The 27,942-nt window shown below is 42.2% G+C and overlaps 1 protein-coding gene across 1 annotated transcript; it reads right to left on the reverse strand.

Moving 5' to 3' along the window:
- spen (spen family transcriptional repressor) lies at positions 1-27,113 on the reverse strand. The gene is made up of 15 exons (XM_022753166.1): positions 26,966-27,113; positions 23,841-24,161; positions 16,102-16,716; positions 12,722-12,879; positions 12,385-12,585; positions 12,128-12,279; positions 11,902-12,027; positions 11,643-11,756; positions 11,438-11,551; positions 11,227-11,327; positions 3,293-11,099; positions 2,845-3,189; positions 2,556-2,750; positions 2,219-2,377; positions 1-2,090 (listed from the first exon to the last, which is right to left on the reverse strand). The coding sequence occupies exons 1-15, from the start codon at positions 27,046-27,048 to the stop codon at positions 1,959-1,961; spliced, it is 10,623 nt and encodes a 3,540-aa protein (XP_022608887.1). The 5' UTR covers positions 27,049-27,113; the 3' UTR covers positions 1-1,958.
- Between the last annotated feature and the right edge of the window lie 829 nt (positions 27,114-27,942).

Raw genomic sequence — 27,942 nt, forward strand, 5'->3', positions numbered from 1 at the left:
CTGACCATTTAATGATCTTCAGAAGTAAGTTAAACAACAATTTATTTTACAGTTTAAAATGTCCTCATGGAGGAACAGCAAAATACACTCAAAATGAAGATTGATCAAAAGACAGTTTTCATATTAATCACCGTTTTAAGTTTGTTTTTTGTATTTTCTTCTCATTTGTTTATCAAAAATTATAAGTGCCTTCAACATAACCATGAGAGTATTCAGCTTGCAGTCATAGAAATATTTACACCACAAAACTGACAAGCATGGTTTTACTTTCAGCATCGGTTTTCACACACCTCATCTCCTGTCTCTTTCAGACTGCTTTGTTTTGTTGCACAAAACAAAAATAAGGACCCTGAAGAAAGACAATTATAAAGGGGAAAATACACAAGAGCACAGATTAAGGACATTAGTATTTACAGCTTGGCTCAAGGACACAGTTAAGGGAAGGGATGGAGACAGATGATCAGCACATCCATTAGCGGCATGATGTCAAGTTCAAGTCACATTCTTTGCCTTTATGATTTTACTTTACCCTTTAAGATTTGAGAATAAAGCATGCTATAGCAGATCTGTCATGAAGTCACAGCTTAAATGACCTCAGGATGCAGAGAATGATTTCCAGACAGCAGGGGGCAGTAGAGGACCACATCACAGAGAAGGAAAATGGGAGTACAAATGGAAAAGGCAACCCCGACAATACAATACAGTGGTTCCTTCAAAATGAGGATACAATTTCAAAATGTAAAAGCACTGTAGTAACAGAGTTGGGTTGATGAACAATACCAAAAAAAAGGAATCAAGTCTGCCCTCTGAGTGGCAAAATACAAAGTCACATATGAAAATAGGTTCTGATCAAATTTTGTTTTAGATACATTGTGTGTGTTGAGCGTTTGCAAAAGACGTTTTGGCACAGAATCAATTTAAAAAATATTTTTTTTGTGAATATCACTCCTGGATCCCGTACAGATCCTTCCCACCATCCCCCTTCATGCCCTTGCCCAAAGAAAGAGAGAACAAAAGAAAGAAAGAAAGAAAGAAAGAAAGAAAGAAAGAAATAAGGAAAGAAAACACTGAGATTTGATGATCTGTCTTGTAAAATAATTCACTTGGTCTCTCCACATTGCTTCAGTCTTTAAATATTTATAATATTTACAGTTTCACAATTGTCCACAATACCCTTAGGCTTAAAGAAGATGCAAACAAAAATAAACAAATTAAATATTCTTTATATAGTCCCCTGTTGAGGCATTGAGTGTAAACTGTACAACTCTAAACGTCCCCTCACGAGTTCCTGGGGTAGGGAACACCTCGGGATGGAGAGTTGAGTCCGGAAATGAAGTAGAAGTTGGCTGATGGTGAAGGAGCAAAAGCAGTATGACTGATCAGGCTGAAATGATTCGTGATCATTTTCCAGGCAATGATTTTTCTTTTATCTTGCGCAAGCATGGCTGATTACGAGAGTATTTCCATAACATGTATCATATTATACTCAAATCTGTACAGAGTTCACAATTTTTTCCTTAACATAGTGCAATGACTTCTCACATCGTTTGTCTTTAAAAAAAAAAAGAAAAAAAAGAAAACACAATCACTTTTATGAAGGTAAAAAATATCCCATAGGAAGGTCTCAATCCATAGCTTTATGAATGCTATGAATTAGAAAAGGCTATGCACAACACCTCCAAAAAATGGCAAAAATGAAATGAGTAATCAGAAATGATCATCAAAAATCCCCGTTTGACCCTTCATATCCTCTCCGTAAAGGTATAGTTTTTGGAATTCAATGTCGTTGGGTGACTTAAGGACTCGGTGAAGTGAAGGAGAAAAAGGTGAGTGCATGCTAAATTAGATTTTTTAAAAAGTCAAACTCATAAAAATATGAGGCAATTCCAGTTTACAAAACTGGACGAGTCCAAAAGGGCTGGTGTTGGCTTTGTTCAGGAAAAAAAAAATGGAGGTAATCAAACAGAGGCAATGACAATCATGAGGTGAGGGGAAATGCTGGAGATGCTGTTGAGAAGGTCTGGTGCCAGGCGCGAAAGGTGGCTCTCCGAGAATTCACACGGCGGGAAAATCTGCACCACATAAGCTGGCTGTGAATCCAAAAATGAAAATAATATGATGAGAGAGGGAACAACTTCCTCATGATACAGAATTACATTATGAAACAAACTAAAACTAAAACTAAAAAGAAAAGAAAAGTAGTTAAAGGACAACAGACCTGATTAGAGCCAGGGTTGGGAACATTGATGATTCCAGCTGCCTGTTTGGCTTGCAGGTAGGTGATGAAGCCGCTTTTCAAGGCTTGGGTTTGACCAAGGACGTCTTCTTGGTCTCGACCACAGGGTAGAGCCAGTAGCAAACAGTAGTCATTCTCCACCTGCCATGAACGATAAGCCTTTATCACAAATGTAAACATAAAACACACCCCTAGAACAAAGATAAATGCGTCAGTTTGATCAAGCGTTTATCAGGTTATTGGGTAGAATCCAGACATTCTCAATCAAGTCTTCATATTGATTAAATTTTAGACCCTGCTGCTCAAAGGTAATACTCACGGTCATTCTGCGTGCCACACTGTCCAACTGGGAAGCCTCAAGCCTCATTCTCTGGACAATACGGAGAAGAGGACCTCCCTCTGGGGGCGGCAGAGAGCGCTGGGCCAAGATGGTGTTGCCAGAAACAAAGTGCAACTGGACAGCCGCCTGGTCGTTCTTCAGTGCCAAGAGGCCTTGCCATACTATAGGATATTTCTTTGCAAAGAAAACAGATGCAGTTATTAAACTTATTTTTCTCTATGGTATTGTCTTGAAAAAATTTATTCTGCTGGACCGTCTGTCTTCCTACCGTCAAAAGCTGCACCATGTCAATGGAACGGTGGCCTGAATGTTCCATCTTAGCATCAGGCCGTGGCTGCAGTGAACTTGATGGCGGTACCGCTGGCGGTGGCGTTGGCAGGAAGGCTGGCGGGCCTTTCTGTAGAGATAGATCTGGCTTGTGAGTAAGACTCATGGGGGACGTCATGGGAGACTGGTATGAGGGTGAGACCGTATCTCCTGCTATTCGGGAAATATGTGAGAGGTCAGACGAGGTAGCATGGCGAAGATGGGAACTCTCAGGCTTGGAATCACTTCCTCCCCCATGTGACTGGGACATTTTACCCCTGTGACCCAGGTCAGGCTCTGGAGGGACCTGATTAAGAAAACACATTACAACATCCAGTTATACATGCTACATAAGAAAAATGCAGACATATTTGCATAAAAGCACAGATAATAAAAGTATATCAAGTCACCTGTGAAGATGTAATGCCTTGGTTAGCCAGGCCGTGTCCCGATGATGGATGTCCTGGGAACTGAGATGGGAAGCCCCGCATGTCCCGATATACTGGAAAGGAGCCTGCACCTCCTGGATGCATCAGCTGAACCCCATGAGGGTGAGGAGACACCATGACAGGACTGGATGCATGGACTGCCCGGATTCTACTTTCATTGGAGGGTGGATGGATCAGCTTTCCTTCAAGTGGTTTGAGAGAGTCTTTTGCAGAAAGTTCGATGGCCTTCCCTACAATAGGACTCTTTGTAGGCCCAGAGATGTTGCTTGAAGCCGTTGTAGTCTCTGAGCTGCGTGACTGTCTTGCTTCTGCAGCAGTCTGCTCTCCCAGTTGCTGGTGCATGAGGATGCGCTGGTGCATGTCTCTGTACTGGTCCATGCGTATGCTTGGGTGGAGACCTCTGTGATCACTGTGAATCATCATTACATCTGACTGGAGCTGTGGCACTGATGGTCTACTAAGGGCTTGGTTAAAGTGTCTGGGGTCTTCTTCATTTACACTGCCACCACCACCACCTGACACTGACCCCTGGGGACTTGAATGAGACTGAAGTACCATATCTCGGATGACATTAGGCTGTGGCGTGTTCGCGCGCTGCGGAGGCCCTGGATGGGAAGAAGACAGGGAGTCACCTCGCCTTCCGTAGTTTATCCCAGACATTGGTGGGGTGTTCATCCTGGTTTCGTGAGTCATTGACTGGGTGACACTGTGAGGCTGAATTATGACGGATGACTGTTCAGAGTGCGGGTGATGCATACTAGAATGATATGTAGACATTGGTGGCATGCCATGACCCAGAACGACAGACGTTCCAATGGGAGAACCACTCGGAGGACAGGCTTTGACAAAGGGTGAAGGGGAGTGAACAGTAGTCCGTGGAGACTGGGGTTCCTGTTTGAGGTGTAGAGCTGACCGATCAGTTGGGATCCCAGGGCTGGGGCTCATGCGGGTTCCAGATAGTGATGGATGGTGTGGACTCATGACTGGGCTGAGGTTAGACTGCTGAACAGCTTTGCCAATATCCATCTTTTTCGGTAGAGATTCTGTCCCCAGTCCTCTCTTGCTTTGCTGCTGCTGTATCACAGCTTGGTTGTACATCAAGACTTGAGGAGAACTGACCGGCTGTTGGAACATCTTTACCACACCACCCTGGGATGCTGTGTGATATGGAGCGTCAGATTTGTCACACCCAAGACTCTCCTGCTTGGTGCTGGAAATGACAGGTTGAGAATTATAGGACTGGCCTGTCAAGAGGACCCCTGTGTGCCCATAAGCTGTAGGAGTTGGGACTGCTTTTGGGGTAGGCGACTGGGATGTTGTGATGAGTGGCTCTTGCTTTATCTGAGTTTTGGACACAGATTGCTGAAACTCTATATCACCAGCGCTAGCTTGAGGGATTTGACTAATTTTGGCTCTCATCCTGTGAGGCCCTTCAGTCTTCTGACCTGAATAACTCAGCACAACAACACCCTCTGATGTATTGACCCTTAGGCCTGGACTGGAGCCCGTACTGTAGGGAGTGGTCTCAACAACCGAGCGTCCTCTAGTCCCATCTTCTACTATATCCATGCCATGGTAGCGATTATTCTCATTGGAGTTTGATCTAAATTTTTGCTTGGGAATAGATAAGCCAATGCTTCTGTTGCTAAGTGAAATTCGAGGAGTTTCCTCTGTATCATAAGGCATTGGAATTCGACTTATTACTGAGGTAGCAGGGGAAATAATTGTATGCTGGGCCTTCTCTCCGCAATTCTGCTGGGACTCTGTCAATGGTGACGGTTTGTGGTGTATGGGCTGGATAGGGAAAGGTGGTCTTTCTTCGGGATGTAACTGTCTTGAACCCATTGTATCAGAGCGATTTTCATTTTCTGACATCCGTGAAGAATCGGACAGTGCAGATGTCACCATAGTGGTAGGTATAGAATTGCTGTTTGACGCAGATACGTATTTGGGTTCCATTAGGATTTTTCTTAAGGTACTAGAACTGGGGTCAATATCTGAAGCCTTTGTGTCGGGGGGCATTGGGGGATTTGCTGAAGGGGTTACAGAAGGTGGTACAGAAGGAGTTACCACTGTGACGTGACATGAAGGCGCAACATAGATTCTACTTTCTTCAGATCTCTGAGGCCAGTCAGGTGAAAGTGGCATTTTGGCCGGCCTCAGCAGGGGTACACTGTACTGGGATACAGCCTGTGGGCGAGCAGGGGCAAGAGTAGGGGTAGATGGCTCTGCTGCCTGCGGATGCTTTTTACAACTGGAGATGTTGCTTGTACCTGAATGAAAGGCAGATTCTTTGGGTACAGGCTGTTCAACCTCGGGCTGTTCTGCCTCTTTGGGCGTGTCTACGGTTATGGCACTTGTAACGTCACGCCTACAAGTCGCAACAGCTGTGACCACAGAGGCTGCTGCAGTTGCCCCTGCTGTAACTGTAACTGCTTTTGAATTAATAGTTTCTGGGTCTTCTGGGATTGACTCAGGTAACTTGACTGGAGAGGGCTCCGATTGTGAAACCTCTTCAGCAGTATCCCCTTTCTTGTTAGCTGAGCCTTTGCGACTTCTTGACTTCTTCGGGGTTTTTGCTCTGAATTTGCCTGTTTTCTTGGGTGTTTCAGGTCGAGGGGGATCTTCAGCTGCCTTAGCCTCTGTCCCTGGCCCCTTTGGGCTGGGTGTTAGAGGACCATCATCTGAGTCTGCTGCAAGGATACTGTTGATCACCATGTGTGTTTCAGGTTCCATAATCTCATTGGAGGAGGGGGATATCAAAGAGTCAGGGGTAGGAATAAGAGCAGTGTAGGTAGGAGCAGCTGGGAACCCATCCGCATCTCCACACATTTCTTCAGCTGTAATGGAATCAATAGCGGCAGCGAGTTCAGTTTCACTTGCAGGATTAGCTCGCTTTTCCTCCTCAACCTCAGCTTCTGGCTCCACTACGACAGGAGGTATTATGGCAGGCTGCTCTGAAGGTGGTTCTTTGTAGGGCCGAGGAAGTTGCTCAACTGTAAGTTTGGCAATATTTTCAACTGCCTGCTCTAGTTCCATCTGCCGTGCTAAGAGAGCAGCTGGATCAGCAGGAAGTTCGGGCTCTGATAGAGTATCTTCAATTTCCTGTATGCCAAGCTCTTTTGAATCGCTTGTCACCTTTGTTTCTTCAGTCTCTTCTACAACTGTCTTGGTCTTTGTGATAGCAGGAGCTTCAAACGACTCGGGCTCTTCGTCCTCTGAACGCAGTAAACCTTTTACATCATCAACGCTTACACGGATCTCAAGATTTTTTAAGCTGTGCGATTTATCATCAGTGATCTGCTTGGTGTTTCTTTTCAACCTTGGTGTTTTCATTTTGACACTCTTTTCGGGCGGTCTTCTCTCCGAGGAGCTGGTGTCTATCTTTTCACCATCTGGAGATTTCTTTCCACCAGAATCTTTTAAATCTTTTTCATTTCTGTGGACTGGTGGGCTTGTGCTTTCCATTTTTTCTGGTAATTTTATAAACGGGTCTGAATCAGCTTTAGGCTTAAGCTCTGACTCATCATGACTTGCCAGATCAGCTTGTTCAGCTGATGCAGCAGTGCCACCAGACTGTTTCTCTATTTTACTTCCTTTCTTGTTAACTGGAGCAGGTGAAGTTAGGTGTATTTGTTGTATTTTCTGGGTGCGGGGTGATCGCCATCCCTCAGAGGCTTTCACAACCTCTACAGTACCTGAGGTCTCTTTAACTTCTGTGTCTTCTTCCATCATTTTCTGCTGATCCCCTTTTACTGGTGATGCATCCTCACTTCGTTTGATGCCTCTCTTAGGTGGACGTCCTCGCCTAGCATTGGTGGATGGAATTTGAACATCTTGCTGGATTGATTCTTTCTCAGCACCACGTTTGCGCATGGAGCGCGATGTCTCAACGACCTCTTTGCCGGCTTGGTCGTCATCGTGTAGCGTGGCGTAGACCGACCTTACATTCCTGCGACGTGTCCTCCCATGGATCAAACTTGACTCAAGGTTTTGTTCAGAATCTGAAGCATGAATTGGTGACTTGGATGTGGTTTTAGACTCAAATGATGCTTTTGGTGCTTCTGCTCGAGGAGATGAGGCCCTTTTGAGTTTCTCTCTGTCAATCCGTTCACTCTTTCGCGTCGCTGGTTTCTCAGTGGCAACATTTTGGGAAGGCTGGGAGGTACGCAATACTGACAGTGGTTTTGCCCTTTTATTCTTGGGCTGTCTGCGGTTTGGTAACGGTTTTATTTCAGCCTCTAGCTCTGGCATACATGCCTCACTATCAGTCTCAGTCTTCTGAGATTCCTCAAAGTGTTTTGTTTCCTGATTTTCTATTTTAGGTTCTGCCTCAATTTCAGATTTTTCTTCAATCTTTGGATAGTCGGAGTAAGCTAATTCTGCAGTCTCCCTTACAAACGCACTTAGGGAACCACCAGGAGTTGGAGGCTTCTCTTCCACAAGAGGACTATGTTCCACTGCCAAACTATCACCAATTTTCACTTTGGGTTCATTTAAGTCTACTTTTGTTTCCATTTCATTTTCTGGTTCTGAAAGGGCAAGTGGAGGGGTCAGGGTTAGCTTAGGAGCAACTGATTTGAAGTCTTCCATAGGAAGAGAACGAGGTGGAGACACCTCAAGAACTGGCTCCACTTTTTCTTCTTTGACAATTGACACAGGTTGATCCGAGGTTGGAGTTAAAACTTCTTTCTTTTCTGGTGACATTTCTTTAGGGGAATGAACAAAAGGTGAAACAGACAAGGTTAACGTGGGGCTGGCTGATTTGTCTTCAACCTTCAATACTGGCTCAGTTTCCTTATCAGACAGCACATTATCACAATTCTGCACTTCATCTCTTTTAATCTCTGTCACCAAAGAATCATTCTCAGTATCAGGTGGGGGGTGATCCTTGTCCTTTTGTTGCTGAAGCTCCAAAAACCGACTATGGAACAGCACTATGGGCTCCTGTGGGATGTCACCTCCCCCAGATTCAGGTTGTGACTCAGTAGCACCTGGCTTACCAAAAGGTCTACCAATTCCAGTTTCTAAATCTTGGTCTTTACGTTCGAGATGCTGCAAACGCCGGGAGTCCTGCTCAAAGATTGAGCTGTGCAGGAAGCGAGACGCAAAAAGTTCCTGACGCTCTTGGTCCTGCGGCTTAAGCTCCTCCTTTTTATCATGCAGCTTATCGTCAGAGTCGGTACGAATCTTCTTCTTTTTCATATACCAAGAAGGAATAGGTCGAGGTGCTAGCTCTACCTTGTCCTTATCTGAACAGCTGTGGGAGGTCGGAAAGCGTGAGGGAAGAAAGGACCAATTATCTTCCCTGGAGGAATACAGAGTCTTGGCTCTTTCAAGGAGTGCTTTTGTATCAGGAGTTATAGTTTTATCTAATGCAAAAGAATAAAACTTATTCTTTTCCAAAGAGCCTGAAAGCTTCAGGTCTGTCATCCTCTCGTCACGTTCCCTGAGGATATAAGACAAGGAACTATTGGACTTGGGAGAGATTTGTTTGTTTTCTACATCATCATCTGAATCTGACTGCACTTCACCGGGTTCTAAATCCTGGCCGAGGCGTTTGCGGATACTCTCACGTTTTACAATATCGCTTGGGAAAGTCATTTCCATTCTAAGTGAGTCAGACTTGATCCTTCTTTCCCAACGTTGCATTAAGTCCTCATCACATCCAAGCAATGTGGTCTTAAGTTTTGGGAGATCAGTGTCAGAAGTCTGAAAATGTCTGGCTGTCAGACCCAAACTGTTTTTTATTGACTCCGCGTGTGAAAATTTATCATCTGTTGTTGGAGAGGATTTTCTTTCTTTGTTAATGACTGACACAGGGATCGGGGCAGTTTCATCTTCCTCATTTGCAGAAAAGTGACCCGTCCCTATCGAGGATGTCATACTTTGATAAATGACCTCATTCAACTTTTGTGAACTTGCAAAACTTTTTGTGGTGGGTATTTCAAAGTCAAAATTCTCCAATTTCTTTCTTTTACAGGAAGAGAAGTCATCATTGGCTATATCCTGAATTGGTTTCCCAATATCATGCATGGTATAATCCTTTTCAAAGTCAGGAGTCTCATCACTTGGTGGGTTTTCAAACTTGACTAACTTATCGGGATCTCCAAGCTTGGGTCGAAGCCATCGACTCTGTTCAATTTGTTTTGTGCAGATATTAGTGTGGTCAATATGCACAAAGTGTTCATCTCCATCATCAGAGTCTCTGCACTTCACTCTCCCTTGTTCGTTTTCAAACAAAACATGTTTGTGTTGTTCTTTTAATTCATCCAAATCTAGACTGCCGTCATCTGACATCTTTGTGAGGCTGGAGCTGTTTTCACTTTTTGAGCCCTCTAAATCTATTTTCAGGTAGGTAGTATCTAATTGATCTGTAGAGTCTTCAGTTAGCTCCCCTAGCCGTGACTGCCGCTCCAAAGACAGGCCTACAGAGTTGCTTTCACAGTCTTGTCCGTCTTTAGGACTGTTAACTGAGGCCATCCGGACGCATTTTTCCTTGTGGTGTTCCTTTTTATGCATCCCTTTTATCAAAAGGTTCTTATCCAAATCAGTCTCCTTAGCATTATTCCATAGTTTATGAAGTCCTGGTCTACCAAGGTCCTCCTCACTAGTTCTCTTTTGTCGATCAATTTTCCCAGAGTCTTCGAAGCGCCTTTTCCGTGCAGCTAAACGGTCAATATCCACGGAGACACCGCTGTCAAATCCCATTTCAGATTTTCCATGTTTTTTGGATTTGATTTTAGCATCCTTGTCAATAACCTCCACTAAACTGTGCATATTCTTGTCTCTGGGCACCTTTCCGTGCTTGGAGATATCGCCCTTTGATGGTTCTGAGCGAAATGGAGGACTCCTCTGGTCAGCTGAAGGTGATGCCAGTCTAGGACTGTCACTCCCGCCCCTCGGTATCTGTTTCTCATGGATAGCATGACCAATCAATTTTCCTTCTTTTTCTTTCACACGTGTTAATTGCACAACACAAGGCAGAAGGTCTAGCCGTCCTTTGCTCGAGCTTTCCTTTGGAATTTTACTGTTTTTAGTGCGAAGGACAGACTCAGGGCTAACGTCTCTTTCAAGCTCAGGTTCCGTCTCACATGCTTGGATAATAGGTGATGCAACCTTGAGCTTCTTAAGCCTCTGTTTTTCACTTTTGTCCTTGTCCCCTCGATCCTTACATGCAGCCCGCTTCTCCTTTTCAACCAAGTTCCCTCTGTCTACTTCAAAGAGTCGATCTTTCTCAAGTTTGTCAGTTTTATTATACCTTTCAGAGCGTGCTTTTTCAAGTTTTTCAAATCTGGGCGGAGAGATTGAACTGCAGCTGCCACTTCTGTCAGAAGACCGACAACAGATACGGCGATCTGAATCACTCGGTATCCTCTCAGAGAGTGAAGGAGACGCAGTGGGGCTAGCAGGACGACGAGAGGCTATGTGAGATGGGCTTTGGCTACGCTCAATGGTCCTCCTCCCATGATCACGCCCACGATCCGTTTCAAAGCGCTCCCTCTCTCTTTCACGTTCCCGTTGCAAATAGCTGTATTTGCGAATGTCCTGCTCATAAGGGTCAGCTCTGTATTCCCGATACTCCCGGGGGTCTTCAAAGTATTGTGGATCATAGTAATCTCCCTGATACGGGTCCCACTCGGTGTAGAACTCCCGACTTCTTGCAGGGTATTTACGACGTGGATCTTCAGTATATGTTCCTGGTGTCCGTACATTTTCATAATATTGTCTTTCTGCTTGAAATTCATATTGAGTTCGTCGATCATCTCTGCCAAGAAATAAATCCGAAAGAACAAGCTGTAATTTCATCATACTTTGGAATGAATAACTTTAGTTTTAATATTAAGGTAGTATTGACAAAAAATATATATATTCTTTAAGCAATCTACACAAACCTTCTTTCAGAGAGAATGTCATAAAAGTCTCGGATATCCTGTCCAGATGCCTGCATTGAACGATAGAAAGCCATCTGACTTTCCTGATTGGCAAAATCCACCTAAAAAACAAACAAAAAGATACGTTTTTAGAGCCTGTCAGACATTATACACATACAAACATTATAATATAACAGAGCCCCATTTCAGAGCAGAGCTGTGTTTCACTTGCCTTGATTTTACTGCCCCCTATCTTCCACCCTTTTGTGTCTTTGACAGCGGCTTGTGCATATTCGATGTTGTTATACAGGATGAGGGCCATTCCTTTCATTCTGTCAAACACAACCTGCGGAAGAGAGAGGAAAAACAGAGTCAGAAGGTGCCAAGAAGTAAACAATGGGCAATTTATGAGAAGGGAAAAAAATAAACAGACTTACCTTGACAACATGTCCATAGCGGCAGAAATGACGGGTAAGAAACTGCTCAGTTGTATTTGATGCTAATCCATCCAACCAAACACATGTAGTAGGCATACTCTTTCCAAAGCCCAGCTGAAAGAGGAAGGAAAACATGTCAGATTGCAATTATTGTAACTTAAAGAATCCAACAGTTCAAACAAATTGCGCTCATAAATAAAACCGTGTAGTGCTAGTGTAAAGACAAGACTTAAAATTAAATTAACATGAATATTCTCACCTTCAGTCTGTTGTTACCGAGGTACTCGCCATCCATCTTCTTTATGGCCTTGCAGACACTGGCAATGTCGCAGTATTGTAGAAAGGCGTACTGTGGGGCTCCATTTACCTTCTTAATGTCAATGTCCTTTAGACATAATGAAAACAAAAATATGTTGTCAGTAAGTGTGGTAATCTCAAACTGTGCAGCATGTGCAACCACCGCATATGGACAAAAATCAACATACCACTATTTCTCCAAAGCGCTGGAAGATGTTAAGCAGATCATGGTAAGTGGTGGTTTTCTCCAGGTTTCCAATGAATAATGTGCGTGTGGCCTTCGGATGAAACTCATCTATCCTCTCGTCCAGGGGCCGAAACTCATTCTCACTTTCTGTCTCTGAAAAATAAAGTTCTCATCATGACCTTGTGCGATTTTGCCAATCATCATGTTTTTTTTGGGTTTTTTTTGTGCTGCAGTACAGTTTTTAAGATCAGAACGTACCGGGGCCGTTCCAGGCTGTAACATCAATTTGCATGCCAAAAAAAAGCTTCCCCTTTGATGCGCCAAGGGCTTTCTCTTGGTCCTCTTGCTGGCGGAAAAACACAAGTCCATAGCGTTCCTCTGAAGCTCCGTGGATTTGTACAGATGTGACCTTTCCATGTTTCTTAAATTCATGGAACAAACCATCCTTCAGGCTTGTATCTGTAGTAAATACATCAAATGTTTTATTAGGTATGTGTATTTAAAAAAATAACCAATTAATAATGATTTTCAATAAAAATGCACCATAAAAAAAGCTCTTCATTACTGAATACCACAGGAGGACCTTGTAACTAACCTGTAGAGCGCACTGGAAGATTTTGGACCTTGATGCCAAAGCTTTTACGTGGCTCATCCTTGTCAAGGGAGGACAAAGGAAGTGCTGAGGGCGCAGGAACAGCAGCAGACTGCACTGAACGTGCCGGGGAGTCATCACTTGAACTACTGCTAGAATCACTGTGGCAAAAGAGGAACATGGACTTAGAGAAAGAAAAAAAAAAACCCCCACTGTGAGGCTTGCAACACCTCCTCACTAACTTATAGATAAAGAGCTGGTTCATTTGTGTCACTGTAACTGGTTGTTCCCTTTGCCTAAACATTATAATACCTAAAAATAGTCATTTATCTCATAAGATCATAAATTGATGCAATATAATAAGTATGCTGTAAACAGATATGAATAAACTAGTGACTTTATTCTGCTAATATCTATATGTCAATGCACAGCCAAGAACAGCATTTAAATTGTGAGTTTTGTAAAAAAAAAAAAACTCAATTTCTTCTGACAACAGAAAAACAACAGAAATATTATGCACACATTTTAGGTTTAATATATAGTGATGCATTTGCATAAAAGCTCATGCAATGCACTGTGATTGTGTCTTTCTGCTGTTTAAAAGCTGCAATATCTCTCAGCTGAAGAGGAGAAAAACACCCCCCTTTCTCCTCCCCAATTCATATTTATATAGTGCATCTGAATATCAGCATAAATAGATGGATTCGTCAGTGGAAAATTCAAGGCCGCTTCATGCATCTTTTTTCTCAAACCATTCCCATGCCTGTCTCAGCTTTCTAGGCCCTCTGCTGTTTGTTTCCTTCTCACTTTCTCCTCCTGTGCTCAGACACTCCCGGAAGTGCTGCTGACGGAGCCTGGCCTGTGGGAGTGGGCAGACAGCCAGCACTGGCCAGAAATTTCCAGTTCCAACTGGATCTCACGGAGGGGGGGAGCCATTACCCATACAGAGAGGTAGGCAGTGAGAAAAATATACCAGCCGTCTCCTGAAAACCCCCCCCATAGCACTACCTCGTCAAGCCACATGTGTCGCTACGTGTCGATCAGAGCTGTGGACTCTGACCTAAGGTGAGGCAGTTAAACAAAAAAATAAACCACTGGGCAGAGGTGAGATGCATTTATACAGTGGAGGAAATCTCATGGGCAGAAATGCTGATGTTTTTAAAACTGCAGACTTGCAGACTCACTTGCATCAGATTATTTTAACCATCCGTAATTTATTCATTGTTTGTGCAGCTACTGCTCAACAACAACAACAACAACAACCTAAAAAATATATTTACAACATCATTTGAACAAACGTAACAACACTCACGGACTGCACAAAAACAGCTAAACCGGCGTGTCAAATTTAAAACGGAGCTGACACCAGATTGACCGACAGCCACTGTTTGTGTTCACGGACATTTGTGTTTGTAGCACCAGAATTAAAACACACTCAGCATGCCATGAAATCTTAATGACATATATCCAGAGTAATAATAGTAACATTTATTGCTGTTGTAGCCGCGTGATTCGACCAAAGGTTAGGGTCAGGGCGTGTGATTCTATTTATTCCTAAAACCTTTTAAATGCATTTCTAAACTTAGAAGAAAATACTACCTCAGACGACACTTGTTGGACAATAAACAAAGCGGTTAATCATGTGCAAGGTAGTTAAAAAGATTACCGTTGTTTCGTAAATCTATGGTGATCGATAAGTCACCTGACCGACTGATGGACTGTTTTAGGAAAACGGAAACAACCTCAGACACCACCCTGATGACGAAGGCGATATAGTTGAAGTAAGGAAGGTGTACTGGAGATTCAATTTTGCCAGACATAAGACTGGACTTTAATTCAATCCAAAGTATGAACCGCAGCAATAAATCAATTCAGAGCAAATCTCATAAAACCAAAAAGTTTGTCATTACAGCAGTTACATGCAACAAAGGTCATTTTCAAAGCTTTAATTCCTATCAGCTTCTCGAACCAGTGGATTCAGATTTTTCATTTGAAAAATTCACTAATGATCAAACAGAAACGGGCAGAGTAGCAGCACTGCTTCAGAGTTTACACATTAACAACTTGTGTTATATTACTGAATTTAAAATGACAGAACTGGATAATGGAGCTTGTAAGTGATGTCTTCCTTTAAAGCGTGGCGCCCTCTTGTCCATCTCTCAAGAGTTTTAAATTCTCCAGATTTATGGGGATAAAACAAGATAAGGAATCCATGGATATTTTTTTTTTCTGTGGTGCATCTTCACAATATTTTCAGTAGCACATACACAGATATTTTTAGGATGAAGCATAGAGGTGTGTTCATGTGTCGAAAACAGACAAAGGAAGCCTGTCGTTGCAGCCGTTACAATGAAAGTGAACTTTTGCAATATGCAGCGCTGTCAGTTTTTTCTTTTTTTTCTTTAAATCTCCACAAAGTACTAAAAGTCGATTCCATTAATCAAACTTTGATTTAAAAAAACAGACCTACTGACACAGTATTAGGGGTTACGATATCTTTAAACAGTTAATGTTATAAACCACAGCTTCTGCACACAGGGATGTTGTGCAACAAAGTGTTCTTAATGGGAGTCCCCACTAACAAGTGACAGACGTCAACTGCACACCCAAGTCTTATAAGCTCGTTGGAAACAACTGGTGTAACAGCTACAGAAGTCAATAGAGCCAGTGTGGCCATAGATATAGGTTGGGGGAAATTGCATTATGTTTAAAAAGAGAAATATGTTAATAGAAATATAGAAATTGATCTAGAGGTTCACATTTTAGAAAAGCCAACATGTTTAATTCAGCCTCACTGAGGTGGCGTGTGAGTTGTTCCATTATGGGTTTTGCTGAGTTGTACAAAATTTAGACCAGTGACAACCAAGTTTTCCTTCTTTACAAAATCTGGAGGGGTGCACTTGAAGGAAAACTGTGAAAGCTTAATTAAAACTATCTCAGTAATTCTAGTTAATTAATACACCATGAAATTATGAATAATACTAGATAATATTTATACAGCTCAAAAATTCTGTATGAAAGTTTGTATTGTATAAAAGCAAGGACGTTGGATTGCTACCAGGAAATACACCTGAACCAAACATTGAGCCTGTTTAAACCTTATTAAAAATACGTTTCCCATCCTGCTTCCACTGTGACCTGGACTCAGGTAAGCAGCAGAAAACAATGGATAGATGAGATTATTGTTCTTCTGAAAAGGTGCAATGAACCTGTTTAATTTTATAAAAATACATTTCACAGTCACTTGAATCAGCTTTCAGAGTGTTCAGACTTTCTGTCTTTCTCTACTTACTCTGTGCAGCTCCTGTTCCAAGACCGGGATGTAAACAACAGCCAAAAACAACAACAGTGGAAATCTTGACAGCGAGATTAGCTTCACTCACCTGCCACTCGTGCTGCTGCTGGTACTGCTGACTGAGTCTGAGCTGGAGGAGCGACTGCGAGAGCCCGACCCACTGTGGGAGCGTGGAGGACGTGTGGCCTGACTCGCCAGTCTCTGAGGAGAGGGATTTCGCGAATGTGTCGAGTGCGGAGACCGGCTACGACTGTGGCGGTACGACCGCTCCCCGCGCCGACCCCTGTCCTCCCGGTAAAGGTCCCTGTGAACCACACTGGCCAAAGTAAAGGGTTCCCTGGTGCGAGACTCATAGCGAGGCTCCGGTGTCTCAAAGCGACAGGGGCTCCTGCTGTGGGATCGGTAGAAGCCGACCCCACTGGATGTAGATCCTCCACTTCCTCCCGTCGTGGCCCCTGCTGAGCCACTTGTTCCTGTGTTGCCAGCAACAGCACTGACGATAGTTCCACCGACTCCAGACGACACTGTTGTACCGCTTCCACTGGAGGTACCAGACCCGCTCCCCGCTGTGCTCAGAGTCCTCTCTCTCGCATCGCGATAATAGTCCGTTTCATAGTGTCGCTGGCGGTCGAAGCTGCTACCAGGACGCTCGTGATGTCCATAGGCACTGTGATCATATGCCCGCTCCCGACTTTCAGCAGTCCTAACAAACAGGAAGAGAGAACAACAGCACGTTACACTTACGTTTAAGATGTATAAGAAAAGCTGCTAGCATAAGACAGAAGACAAACTAGATAATCATTTGTCCCCGTCTCTTCCTTAATCAGACACATGGGAAGACGGGGCACTTAAGTTTTCTGAGAGGGGTAGTTTCTGAGCATCTAAAAAGAGAATTATTTACCAGCCTACAAACTGCGCTATAGGGGGATTTAAAAGATTGAGTGTTTGAGACAGCTGAGCATCAGGCCTGGCATGTTTTCTCAGCCTGACTGTTTATGACTGGGAGATTAAACGTATCAGATCCTTCTGCCACCAGACCAACCACATTTTAGGTAACCAACCGTCATTCATGCATTTCTATCACACTTTCAGCTGTTTACATAAGCTTTGAGATGATTTTGTTTTCAGTTTCAACTAAATACTTGAGGAGCGTATCTTATTGTGAAATGCAACACACTTTATTGAAAAGACAATCAACACGGATCAACGAGAAGACATTTTAAAATAATAATAAGGCATGCACAGAAATCTGCAGCTTATTTCAAAGTTAAACTGCAGGATATAACAGACTTGCACATAGATTTACTTGTAATAAAGGGATTTAAATGAGACATTATGACTTCATAGATTGTTGAGTCATTCTGGCCTTGTAACGTCTGCCAACTATAACAAAAGCTTCTCTTTGAGGCGTTTAATCATTCATCATCTGAGAGGCTTTGTTCGAGGTTTTTGGAGGTGACTTATGACGAGCTTTTTGTTTATGTTACACAATTTGACACCAGTTGTTCTCCTGAAAAACAAACTCCTCCTTCCGAGCTTTTATGAAGATGCACATTAGAAACGGTGCGAATAAGGACATTCTGCTCAGACCTGTGCGCCCTCCATCTGAATAAAGCAATCAGAATTTAATTTGGTAATACGAGCGCTGTGTCATTACAACAGTCGTATTACCAAACTCCCCGTAATGAGCGGGACAGGACAGCAATTACCACTGTTTGAATTCAGATCAAATTATAATCAGAAAATTAGCCGTGATGTTCCAACACGGGGCGGAATATGTTTTAGTATAACAACATTTACAAACCCTCATTATACTGTTAATTAGAATAAAAGACTGTGTTTTTATTCTTTGTCCAGTTCAAACGAGGACAGAACAATTCAGGACGGTGCCAGAGTTTCATGGAAAACAAACCTCGACTATCAAGATGGTAAAAACATGATATTTTTTAGAATAATTTAAAAAAGTATCATTACACGTGTGTGACACTGTCGTATATCTGAGATTATATGTGTGTATATGCTGGTATATATGAGACATCGTAGGCTGCAGGTCATGTTTCAGTTGGGGAATCCAAGAATCCAAGAACGAGCTCTACTGAGATACATGAACAATTTGAAAGAGTTTCTGCAGATTTTTTTTACTATGAATGAATAAAGTAGTGACATGAATTTACATGTACAATCATTGAAAATCAAAGCTAGATAGAAATCCTAAAAGGTGATGTAGTGGTCAAGCCCAGAAATGATGCAACATGGTTGAGAAAACCAACCGATGTGCACGGCATCTTGTTGGACTTGTGTTCTGATGCTCGAATCATCGAACTGTGACGTTCTTGGTTCGAGTCAGGGCAGGGACAAAAAGGTCCAATGTTCCTGGTACTGGAATCTTTTCAGGTCCTCATTACCTCCGTCTCCCACCCTCAATTATTTTCCACAAATGTTCATGGTTCTACTATCCAATTACGACAAGACAGGCACTACGTTTCAACAAAAATGATGATGACTCTCCCGTCTCCTCTCTAGTTTGAGAAAAGAGGTCTGAAATTCATGAAAAATAATCCCAACTGACTCCTTGGATGAGACTCACAAATTTTCCTCGCTCATAATTGACAGAAGCATCAAAATCTTTTATACTGATTTAGACCCTCAGAAGTGTTTTGATTACCTCTGTGTAAAGATTGCTCTATCTGAATCCTGCCTGCTTGCTGGCTTTTCATGCTGCTAAACTGTCTGCGCCATCAAAAGGTCTGTAAGTACAAATCAAAGACACTTGCAACAAGGAGAAACTTCTGAAGCAGTTTATCTCATTAAAGAGAAGCTGGCAGCAGCTTTTGGTTAGGATTTTCTTAATAGTGGTGCAAATGAGGGCACAATGTGTTTTGTTTTGAATCTCAAGCAAATGTTTGTAATTAGTTCCTTCAGTAACACATTGCACATTTTTATAGGCTCTCATTTGTAAAGCTTTTATTTTTAAGATCTTCCAACTTTCTTGTGCTTTCCAAGTTCGACATATGCGTAACGTGGTGTTTCCTCTAGAAACGATCTATTTGCTGTTGTGGATGTACGAATTTGTCAAACGGTTGATGGGGGGAAACTGCTCTGTTTTTAGGTGCATTTGTTCAATCTGGTCAAAAGCAAACGTGTGAGGAACCAAATATGTGAGTTTCCCCTAACAACAGTTACTTGAAAAGAGCTGCCTGCGTTTTCAGTCTGAGCTTTAGGAGCCAATATGGGTTCCACCAGGCGCCAACAAAGGGCTGCTGCCATTTCTGTGAAGATATGTGACACAAGTCTCTTCCTGTGCATCACTGAGGCCATGTGATGTCCTGAAAAGCGATTATGGGATACTTAAAGTTTCTTAAAGTGCCTAACCTGACCTTTATACTTGACAAAGAAAAAAACATGTTACCTATATTAACGGTCACATTTTACAGCAAATTTGGCAAGGATATATAATCTGATTTATTTATTGATCAATTCTTTTACGGAGCGAAATTTGAAGATTTAACGGTTTGCAAGACTAGTCAATGTGCATTTATTCGATATTAAGCTATGTTTAAAATTCTGATGTGGCCAAACCGGAAATATTCATCAGGGTAAGAGATGCGACATAAATAAAGTGTAATCTGTAGACGCAAGCGTTATTTTCGATGATAAATGGTTGTCTTTCATTAAGCCTTTACACAGGACTCTTTTGCTGTGGGGCACAAGAACAAAAGACTGCATGGGATGCACACACTCTCATGGATCTTAAGAGATAAATTGGTTTAGGAGACTAGCTCTATATGACTGCATTTCAGCATATATAAAAGTACAGCAGGTCAGGGGCAAATTCTGTTTCAGTTTATTTGATTTAATCATCTGTGTGCAGGATTCATGAATAACAGCGATGGCATAACGATGTCTGCTGTGAAATTGATGGATTACCTTGACCCCTAGATGCTCTCGAAAAATGCTAATTTGGTGGCGCAGGCTCAGTCTTCAATAGATAGCCTTCAATTTCACTTCAATTTCACTTTACACAAAACTGCTTCTACATTATTCATGGAGCTTAAAAATAATTCAGTTAGACTTTTTTTTGGCAGAATTTCCATCAGTGTTTGATTATTAGTCCGCTCTGGTGCATGCTAAGCACATCAACTGTTTTGGGATTACGTGAACAGCATAATTATAAGGATGCATTCCAGCAGCATGCTAAAAAGGCATCTTATGTGCAGGCTCAGTCATGTGGGAGCAAAACATGTGTTTCGATTTTATTCAAAATGTCCAAAAGAGTTAGAAGCAGTTTATTGTTAAATATCCTTCTGTCATGCAAACAAACAGTTTGACTGTGCAGCTGTGGAGCATCCTTTCCTCGCAGGCTGAGGCACAAACCATGGAGCTCGAGTGCAGCAATATGAATAAAATCTTCTATCACAGAGCGTGTCATTTACAATTTACGTCATACAATTAAAAGATTGGGATATAGATTTTTTTTCTGGGAACTCAATAGAAAAATATCTAATGTGAATCGTGTGTTTTTGGTTTATCCAGGAAATTAAATACCTGACCAATCAAGGTAATCCATCAAACTGATGCGGCAATCCTGTTAACCCAGTGTTGCCATAAATCACTCCTGCTCATTGATTCGCAACATTGCCAGCAACAGTCTAATACAACCAGAAATTAAAGGCAAAGCACCAAAGACCAACCAACGGTTTAGAGAAAAATCACTGAAAGGCGACAAATTTCTGCCGTTTCACAGTAATCATCATTTTATTGGTCGACTCTCAAAAGGATCTGCCACATCCTGACTGTGAGTCAGTCAGTCAGGAACCGTGGGTGGATGTTATACATCTCTTTATATACATATTTGCTGACACTTACTATGGTCAACTCTATATAGACTATAATAATATTAAGTGTGTGTTATATTTCTCTCACAGTTTTGCATGTGCACCCTGTGGCAGGTTTTACAGTATTTATGTTTTACTATGCTCCAATAAAAAACAAAAGCTGCCAAAATTTTAAAACAGCATCTAGAAATAACTGAAACAAAAGATAGTAGGGCTGGAACTAATGATTATTTTCATTATTGATGATCATACGGATTATCTTTTTAATTAATCAATCAATAATTTAGACTGTTTTTTTTTTACCGGTTTTTCCTATGAGCCTTTTGTCCGACCACCACATACCAATTTTATTTAATCTATGTAAAACAGATATAATATACAGATATAAAACAGAGAAAAGTTGAAAATCCTCATATTTGTTATTTTGGCTTGATAAGATATAAATAAACAATGAATTTTTTCATTCTGTCTCTGGTTTTTAAGAGATATTGGGGAAAAATTCACTTTGCATTAATTTATTTGCAAATTTTTTTTAATCTTTAAAATGCATCCTTTATTTTTATGTTATCTAATCCTCTTCTAATTCATTATTATTTCAGATTAGTCTTTTAGCACATCCTCTAGAGTACGCCGCCCACACTTTTTACTGCACATATTGCCAATATGAGTATGTGACATGTCTTTGAATCTGTATGTTTGTTTCCACAGCCCAATCTTTGTGTTATATTAAAACAGTGTTGTATATTAAAAAGGGATATATATATTTTTTTTTTTTTACTTTGGTCCGTCATCAACAACTGCAGTATGGATCTATTCATCATAAGGAGAACGGGGGAAAGAAACTGAAGGTAGGGTCAGGTGAGAGGAAGAGAAAAGGGAAACAATACAAGGTACAGAGTTCTGTATTTAGACACACAGGCAGTAATAATAATAATAATAATAGTTTATGTACCAGCTACTTCGGTTAGTGGGGAAAATGGAGAGAGACAGGGGTTCAAACTAGGGGGTTAGAGAGGACAGCTAAAATACACAGGGCAGGACATACCAACCTTTTGAGAGAGTGGTAACTTGACCTATAATTCCAAATACAATCTAGGGAGATAGAACTTTGTGAGCAGAAAAAATGGGCAAAAATGTTGAGTGGAGGGGGAAAAAAACTGAAGCAAAATTGTTCACAATAGAAACGTAATCCTCATCTTCAGGGCAGGGGACCTCGTGTGTGTGTGTCCATTTGAATTAAAATGACGAAAACAAACTTGGGTCTTGTACGAATCCACGTTGGGACATTTTGTAATGCTGGAAAATGTCTATTTGAGTCCATATATCCATCCAAATGTGTGCAGGAGGGGGGGGGATCAGCGTTGCACTTGAGTCCAGTGAAATAAATGCATGATATCCAGGAGTCCGTCTTCAGTTGAGTACTGCACTGTTGACTCCACAACAGCAGAAATGATGGAAGTGATGTAAAAAAAAAAAAAAATAAATTCAAGTCTTGCATCTTCTTTTGTGAAGTCCTGCACATTCCAGTTGGGCCACACTGTGCACAGCAGTGAAGAAGTCAAATTCCTTTGGTAGAGGGAGGGGAAAAATGGCCACGACAGATTAGGAATAAAGAGGATGGCTCTCAATGGTAATCCAGATTTTTGCTCATTGTAGCACTGTATTCATTCCCAGGGTGGAGAACATTCAGTTTTGAAGCTCGTGGACGCTCATGTCTGTTGTCTATCCGTGTAGTAGAAGAACCCGCATGCATGCAGTCCAAACCAGGGCTGAGTCATTGAGAAAACGCAGTTCATGGATGCAATTTAGTTCTCGGATTCTGTGTGCGATTGTATCCAAGGTTTAATTATAGTTCCACATTCAGGAAAGAAGAGATAATCCACAGACATGAGGTGAGGTTTACCTCCAACAGTGAGGATGGCACAACTTTCCAGTCACAATTTCCAGCATTCTTCTTTGAATTGTACGATCCAAACATAGTCCATCTTGGCCCTTCGCAAATCTGTGAGTCTCAGATGTTGGAAAATAAAAAAAATAATCTCCACAAAAATAAGGCAAGGAAAAAAAAAAAAAAGTCATTTGCTCACTTGTTTTTTTTTTGTGGTGTCTACTGACTTGGATCACCAGCAGAGGTCTCCCAGCACTCAAATTGTAATGCCCTGATCTCAGATATAATCCCATATAAAACAAAAAAACAAAAAACAAAAACAAAGCACCAAGATGTAACCCATACCTTTAGCATGATAGCATATCCTTTTGGTGTCTGGCCAGTGTTAATCCAACAGTGGGGAATAAATATCCTGTGTAGGTTATCCACATGACTCCAGCCCACGAGAGAGGTGAACACCTCAGTGAGGTGTGCACGATAATTGAAAACCAAATTAGACTAATCCAAACAATGGTGTCTTATACATATAATGTGTGCTCTTGGTTGTTTTGTTATATGAGGAAAAAAAAGGGTGACATTAATCCATCGAGCAGGGCATGTAACTCCAGATTAGGGGAATCCCAGGGATGGCCGTTGGACCACTCTCTCTTTTTCTCTCTCTCCCTCTCTCTCTCTCTTTCTCTCTCTCTCCAGCAATCTCCAATAATCCTGGGAAATTTTTACGATATCCAATCTTTGCCCCGTATTTTCCGCAAATGATATATCCACCTCACAGAGATGTTTAAACTCACAAAGATAATCCCCAACAGCCATTTAAACTATCGACTATTCATTTAAGTAACAGATACACATGTGTACAGAAACGCTCTCACTTAGGGAATATTTCGGTGTCTACCTGTATGAAGTATGAATCCAGGAGCGCTGGCCACGCTCTGAGGACTTTAGAGGGGATCCCTATAAGATTTAATTCTTGAGCATGAACTTGTTTTCTCCTCTTTAACCCCCAAACAAGTAAATGAATAGATGGTGGAAAGATGCTTGGAGGTAAGGTGTTTACCAGAAACCACGGTTCCCCCTGCCTTCAGAGAAACTTTGTCCACTTACCCGTCTAGTCTGCGTTCATAGCGTCCATCTCTGCTGTGGAGCGACGTGGGGGGACCATACACGGCCCCCCCTGCCGCCCTTGTGAACCCTGATACATCCCGGCCACGAGAGCCTAAGGACAGACTATCGTCCAGCCCCCTCGCGGCACTAGGAATTGTGCCTGGTTCATTGTAATCAGTGCGCAGGTCTCTGTCCCCCATCTTGTTGATAGCATTGTGAGCCTTCTGAGCACTTTTAATGTCCACAAAATCCACAAAGGCTGCGACTCCACCTTCTGAACCCCGCTTGGGCAGGACCTTGACACTCTCCACACGTCCATATCTAAAGAGAGCAAACAAAAAAACAAAGTGATCACCAGGTTTTCAGCTGCATTTGTGTTTATGAATTGTCAAACAGTTTGAATTTTTTAGTGATAATCATACAATTTCTCAAACGATGGCACCTTTTCAAACTGCATAGCTCTGAATTCAGTGATTGATTGACTGATTGGAAATATATCTTTGTGTGTGTGTGTGTGTGTGTGTGTGTGTGTGTGTGTGTGTGTGTGTGTGTGTGTGTGTGTGTGTGTGTGTGGAGGGGTGGGAGGTAAGGTGGCTTTGCTACGCCTATTTTCTGCTCTGTGGTACTTTCTTACAAGGCAACAGTAACCCAGCAACTGGACTTGAAACCTTGGCACACTGCATGTTAATAAATGCATATATCTTCCAATATTAGCATGTTTTGTGGGAGGAGGGTGTTATCATATGCTTTTAGCACACACACGAGGTTGGGAAAGCATTTACAAAAGGTGTTATTTCCTGATTTGCTGCAAGTGGGTTTAAAAAAAAATAAAAACGCATTTTGCATGTATATATGGCTCTTAATGTTTCACATTTGGTGGATTTTTACAAATACAATAAAATCAATCCCCCCCCAGTTGAAATATAACTGAAGATATAAGTAGTTTTAATAGAAGTATGTGAGGGCAAGTATTCCATTGTTTCCTTAATAAGCCCGTAAAATACAAAATACCTCGCTAAGTGATGGTTGAATTGACTGATGTGAAGCCTATTACACTAAATTTACAAGCCCAGTCAAGGATTACAAAGCCTGTTATCATCTTTATGCGCTGACTATTTCCCCCCAAGAACCTTTCGGTAGTGTGTTTTCGCTGTCCGACAGAGACGGTGGGGTGCCCATAAATTTATTGGCATGCCAGTTCCCAACATTGAACAGCCTCCGACGCCATTTTAGAAAAGCTGTTCACACTGCTTACTCATTCTGCCGTCCCCCATCTTCAATGACTTCTATCACACATTGGGCTGTCATGCACCTGCATACTCTGACTACCTCTGGGTTAACGCTGGAGCTGAGGCAGCATGCTAAAAAAAGGGACTGGCCGACACAGTTTCCCCTCCGCTATTGCAATAACATGCTGTCAGTCACCACCCCCCCCAAAAAATAACGTTACGCACATAACACAGGCTAATGTAAATAAAACGGCACATAGGTGGCTCATTATTGTGCGTTCTGCAAGGCTGCATGAATCAGACACGAACCCCCATTTAGCAGTTTCGCCACTGCATCCGTCTACCGCGAATAATGAGACCATGAAAGAGCAAAGCATCAAATGATTATCATCATTTTATGTATTTTACACTGTCGTATGTTGAGGGGTTCGCTGCAGGACAATTACGCCTTTCGGTTACAGTTTTGTTAAATAAACATTTAGCAGCTTTCGTCCGATATGGCGACGCCTACACAGTCATAAAAACAAACAAAACAAAAAACGCAACGTTGCTCATATAGATAGACTATGATGTTTTTCAGCAGTCTGGTCTCCAGCACATATGGACGGAGAGGCGGGCTGCTATTTCCTTGACAGCCGAGAAGAGAGGGGCGAGAGCGCGCAGACAATCGTGATAGCCACACGAAAAATTCATATTAACATATTTATTGTGAGGAAGACAACAAAGCCCATTAATGGTGCATGTGTCTGGTCTGCTCCAAGCAAACAAAAAAAACCCACAAATGCAGCTCAATTAGAATATGATGAATAAAAAGTATAGCCTCTCGATGTGTTGTCTGATTTCCCTTAAAATCAGACCAGGCTGTGCAAGTCAGCAGCTGGGGGAAGCGACGCGGTTCTAATGTGGCAAAGAACCATTTTTGTGTCCATACGCGCACAAAGTAAACACCAGTAGCCTCCTGCAGCGCTACAATGTTGCATATCAGTTAACACACGGCAGCCTGTTCAATCACAGCCAGCTTGCAACAATGTTGCAGCGTGGATGGCGGCGTGATGTCGCGTCACCTTTGAGGTTCCACTGACTTGGTGTTAAGATTAATTGTATATATACATATATATATATATATATATGTATATATAATCTATAGTCTATACATATATATATAAAGATTCGACTGTTGCAGCAGCTGCTGTGCACTCTGACAGACAGACAGGTACATGGCGTGCACATTACCCGGACTTTGTTGCACACGTTCGGTTGGAAGCAGTGACCTGACAAAACTCGCAGAGAGTCAAGTGAAACACCGGGTCCCTGATTTGCTCAGGAACCAGAAACACACCGCGACAGACCTCACTGTGTCTGCCAAAGATGCATGCTGGTAAATGTACACGGTGCTGGCAGCTCGTCAGATACAGTCTGAAGTTTGTTTACAATGCTTGTGTAGCTGTATAAAAAAATTAAAAAAAACGTTTTCTTTACGCTCACCAGGTGCAAAGGTGGGCTGCTTAAAAGTCACTATAGCCACACTACACGTGAAAGGACAGGTAAAGTTATCACCTACAGCCTGCAAGTTGGCAATCATGTCAAAATGGCAAAACCATATGTCCGCTAGCTGCTGTGGCTGAAGCGTGCTGCTGCCCGTTCTCTTTCTATCTGGGCTCAAATGCAGCACAGTGTTGTTGCTTATGGAGGGCTGACAGCACAGTTGCCAAATGGGACTTTGCTACAGGGGAACCTCCTGCTTCATCCCGACTTCACTAAAATGTGACACAACAGAGAGAGAGAGAGAGAGAGATGCTGGCCATGCACTCGTCGTTACTTTACAAAACACACACACATACACACATACATACATACATACATACACACACGTTGCTCATTAGTGTTTCTACTCACCGCTTGAAGTGCTCAATGATTTTCTCTTCTCGTACATTTTCGGGTAAATTTCCCACCCATAAATGTCTGGTTTCCCGGACCATACTGTGTGCTCCTGCTCCCCGATCATACAGATGAGTTTGCTATGTCCGATTCTTCCCGTGCAAAATAGAAAACGATTGCAAAATAAACGCCGGACAACAGAAATAATACTCGGCGCAAATCATTGACTGGTCGTTGTGACCCAATGTAAACCATTAGGTTGAATCCCCGCACGCTGTTTGATACTCTTCACTGTTAAAGCGCGATCTTGCACCTCGTGAACGCGCTCCGGACTGTTCCCGTGACTAGGCGCGTCCCTGACACCATGCGACCTTTGGATGTCGAAAGAAAGCATGTAGCTTCCTAAAAAGATGCAGCAACTTCGCTTGTAATGAGAGGCACACAGCGCAGGCGTGGCTTTGTGTGTGAACTTCTTTTTTTCTCCCCGATGAGATAGTCGCCCTCCACTGCGCATGCGCGAGAAAACCCCTGGTTGACTGTTGGTGCTTTGACATCTGAGAAGCTTTGACTCGCAGGAAGATCCCATCAGTGCTCTTTGGCTATGGCAAGGTGAGGCACTTTGCATATAGTAAAACTGAACTATCCCGAGTTTATAAAACATTTCATGATTGTTTTATGCTACTTTTTTTTATCAATGCAAAGAAGAAAAAACCCAAAATGATCAAGTGAATCATCCACATTTTAAAAAAACTATCAGAGAAGCATTCAAGATGGCTCCCTCTTGGCTCATAGTTTGTTGAGGTATATCAATCATTAATCACTCTGGCTAAATATTTATATTTACAGGGTGTAATAGGGATTGGACCAGTGAGTGCCAGCCTCCTGTGGGCCTGAACAGAATGAAAGAACTAGTTTGAGAAATGGATGGAAGGACTAATTACTGATGGCCTGTTAGTCATCACTAATTACTTTATTAAACTCCAGAATTTAGTAAT

The sequence above is a fragment of the Seriola dumerili genome, unplaced genomic scaffold, assembly GCF_002260705.1.
Source record: "Seriola dumerili isolate Sdu_G_001 unplaced genomic scaffold, Sdu_1.0 BDQW01000190.1, whole genome shotgun sequence".
Classification (NCBI taxonomy): Eukaryota; Metazoa; Chordata; class Actinopteri; order Carangiformes; family Carangidae; genus Seriola; species Seriola dumerili.

Excerpts from the sequence above, each read along its gene's own strand:
- spen (XM_022753166.1), bottom strand. The coding sequence starts at position 27,048 with ATGGTCCGGGAAACCAGACATTTATGGGTGGGAAATTTACCCGAAAAT. Across the intron at positions 12,028-12,127 it reads AGCGCTTTGGAGAAATAGTG|GACATTGACATTAAGAAGGT; the intron begins GTATGTTGATTT and ends TTATGTCTAAAG. Across the intron at positions 2,378-2,555 it reads GTGTGGCACGCAGAATGACC|GTGGAGAATGACTACTGTTT; the intron begins GTGAGTATTACC and ends CGTTCATGGCAG.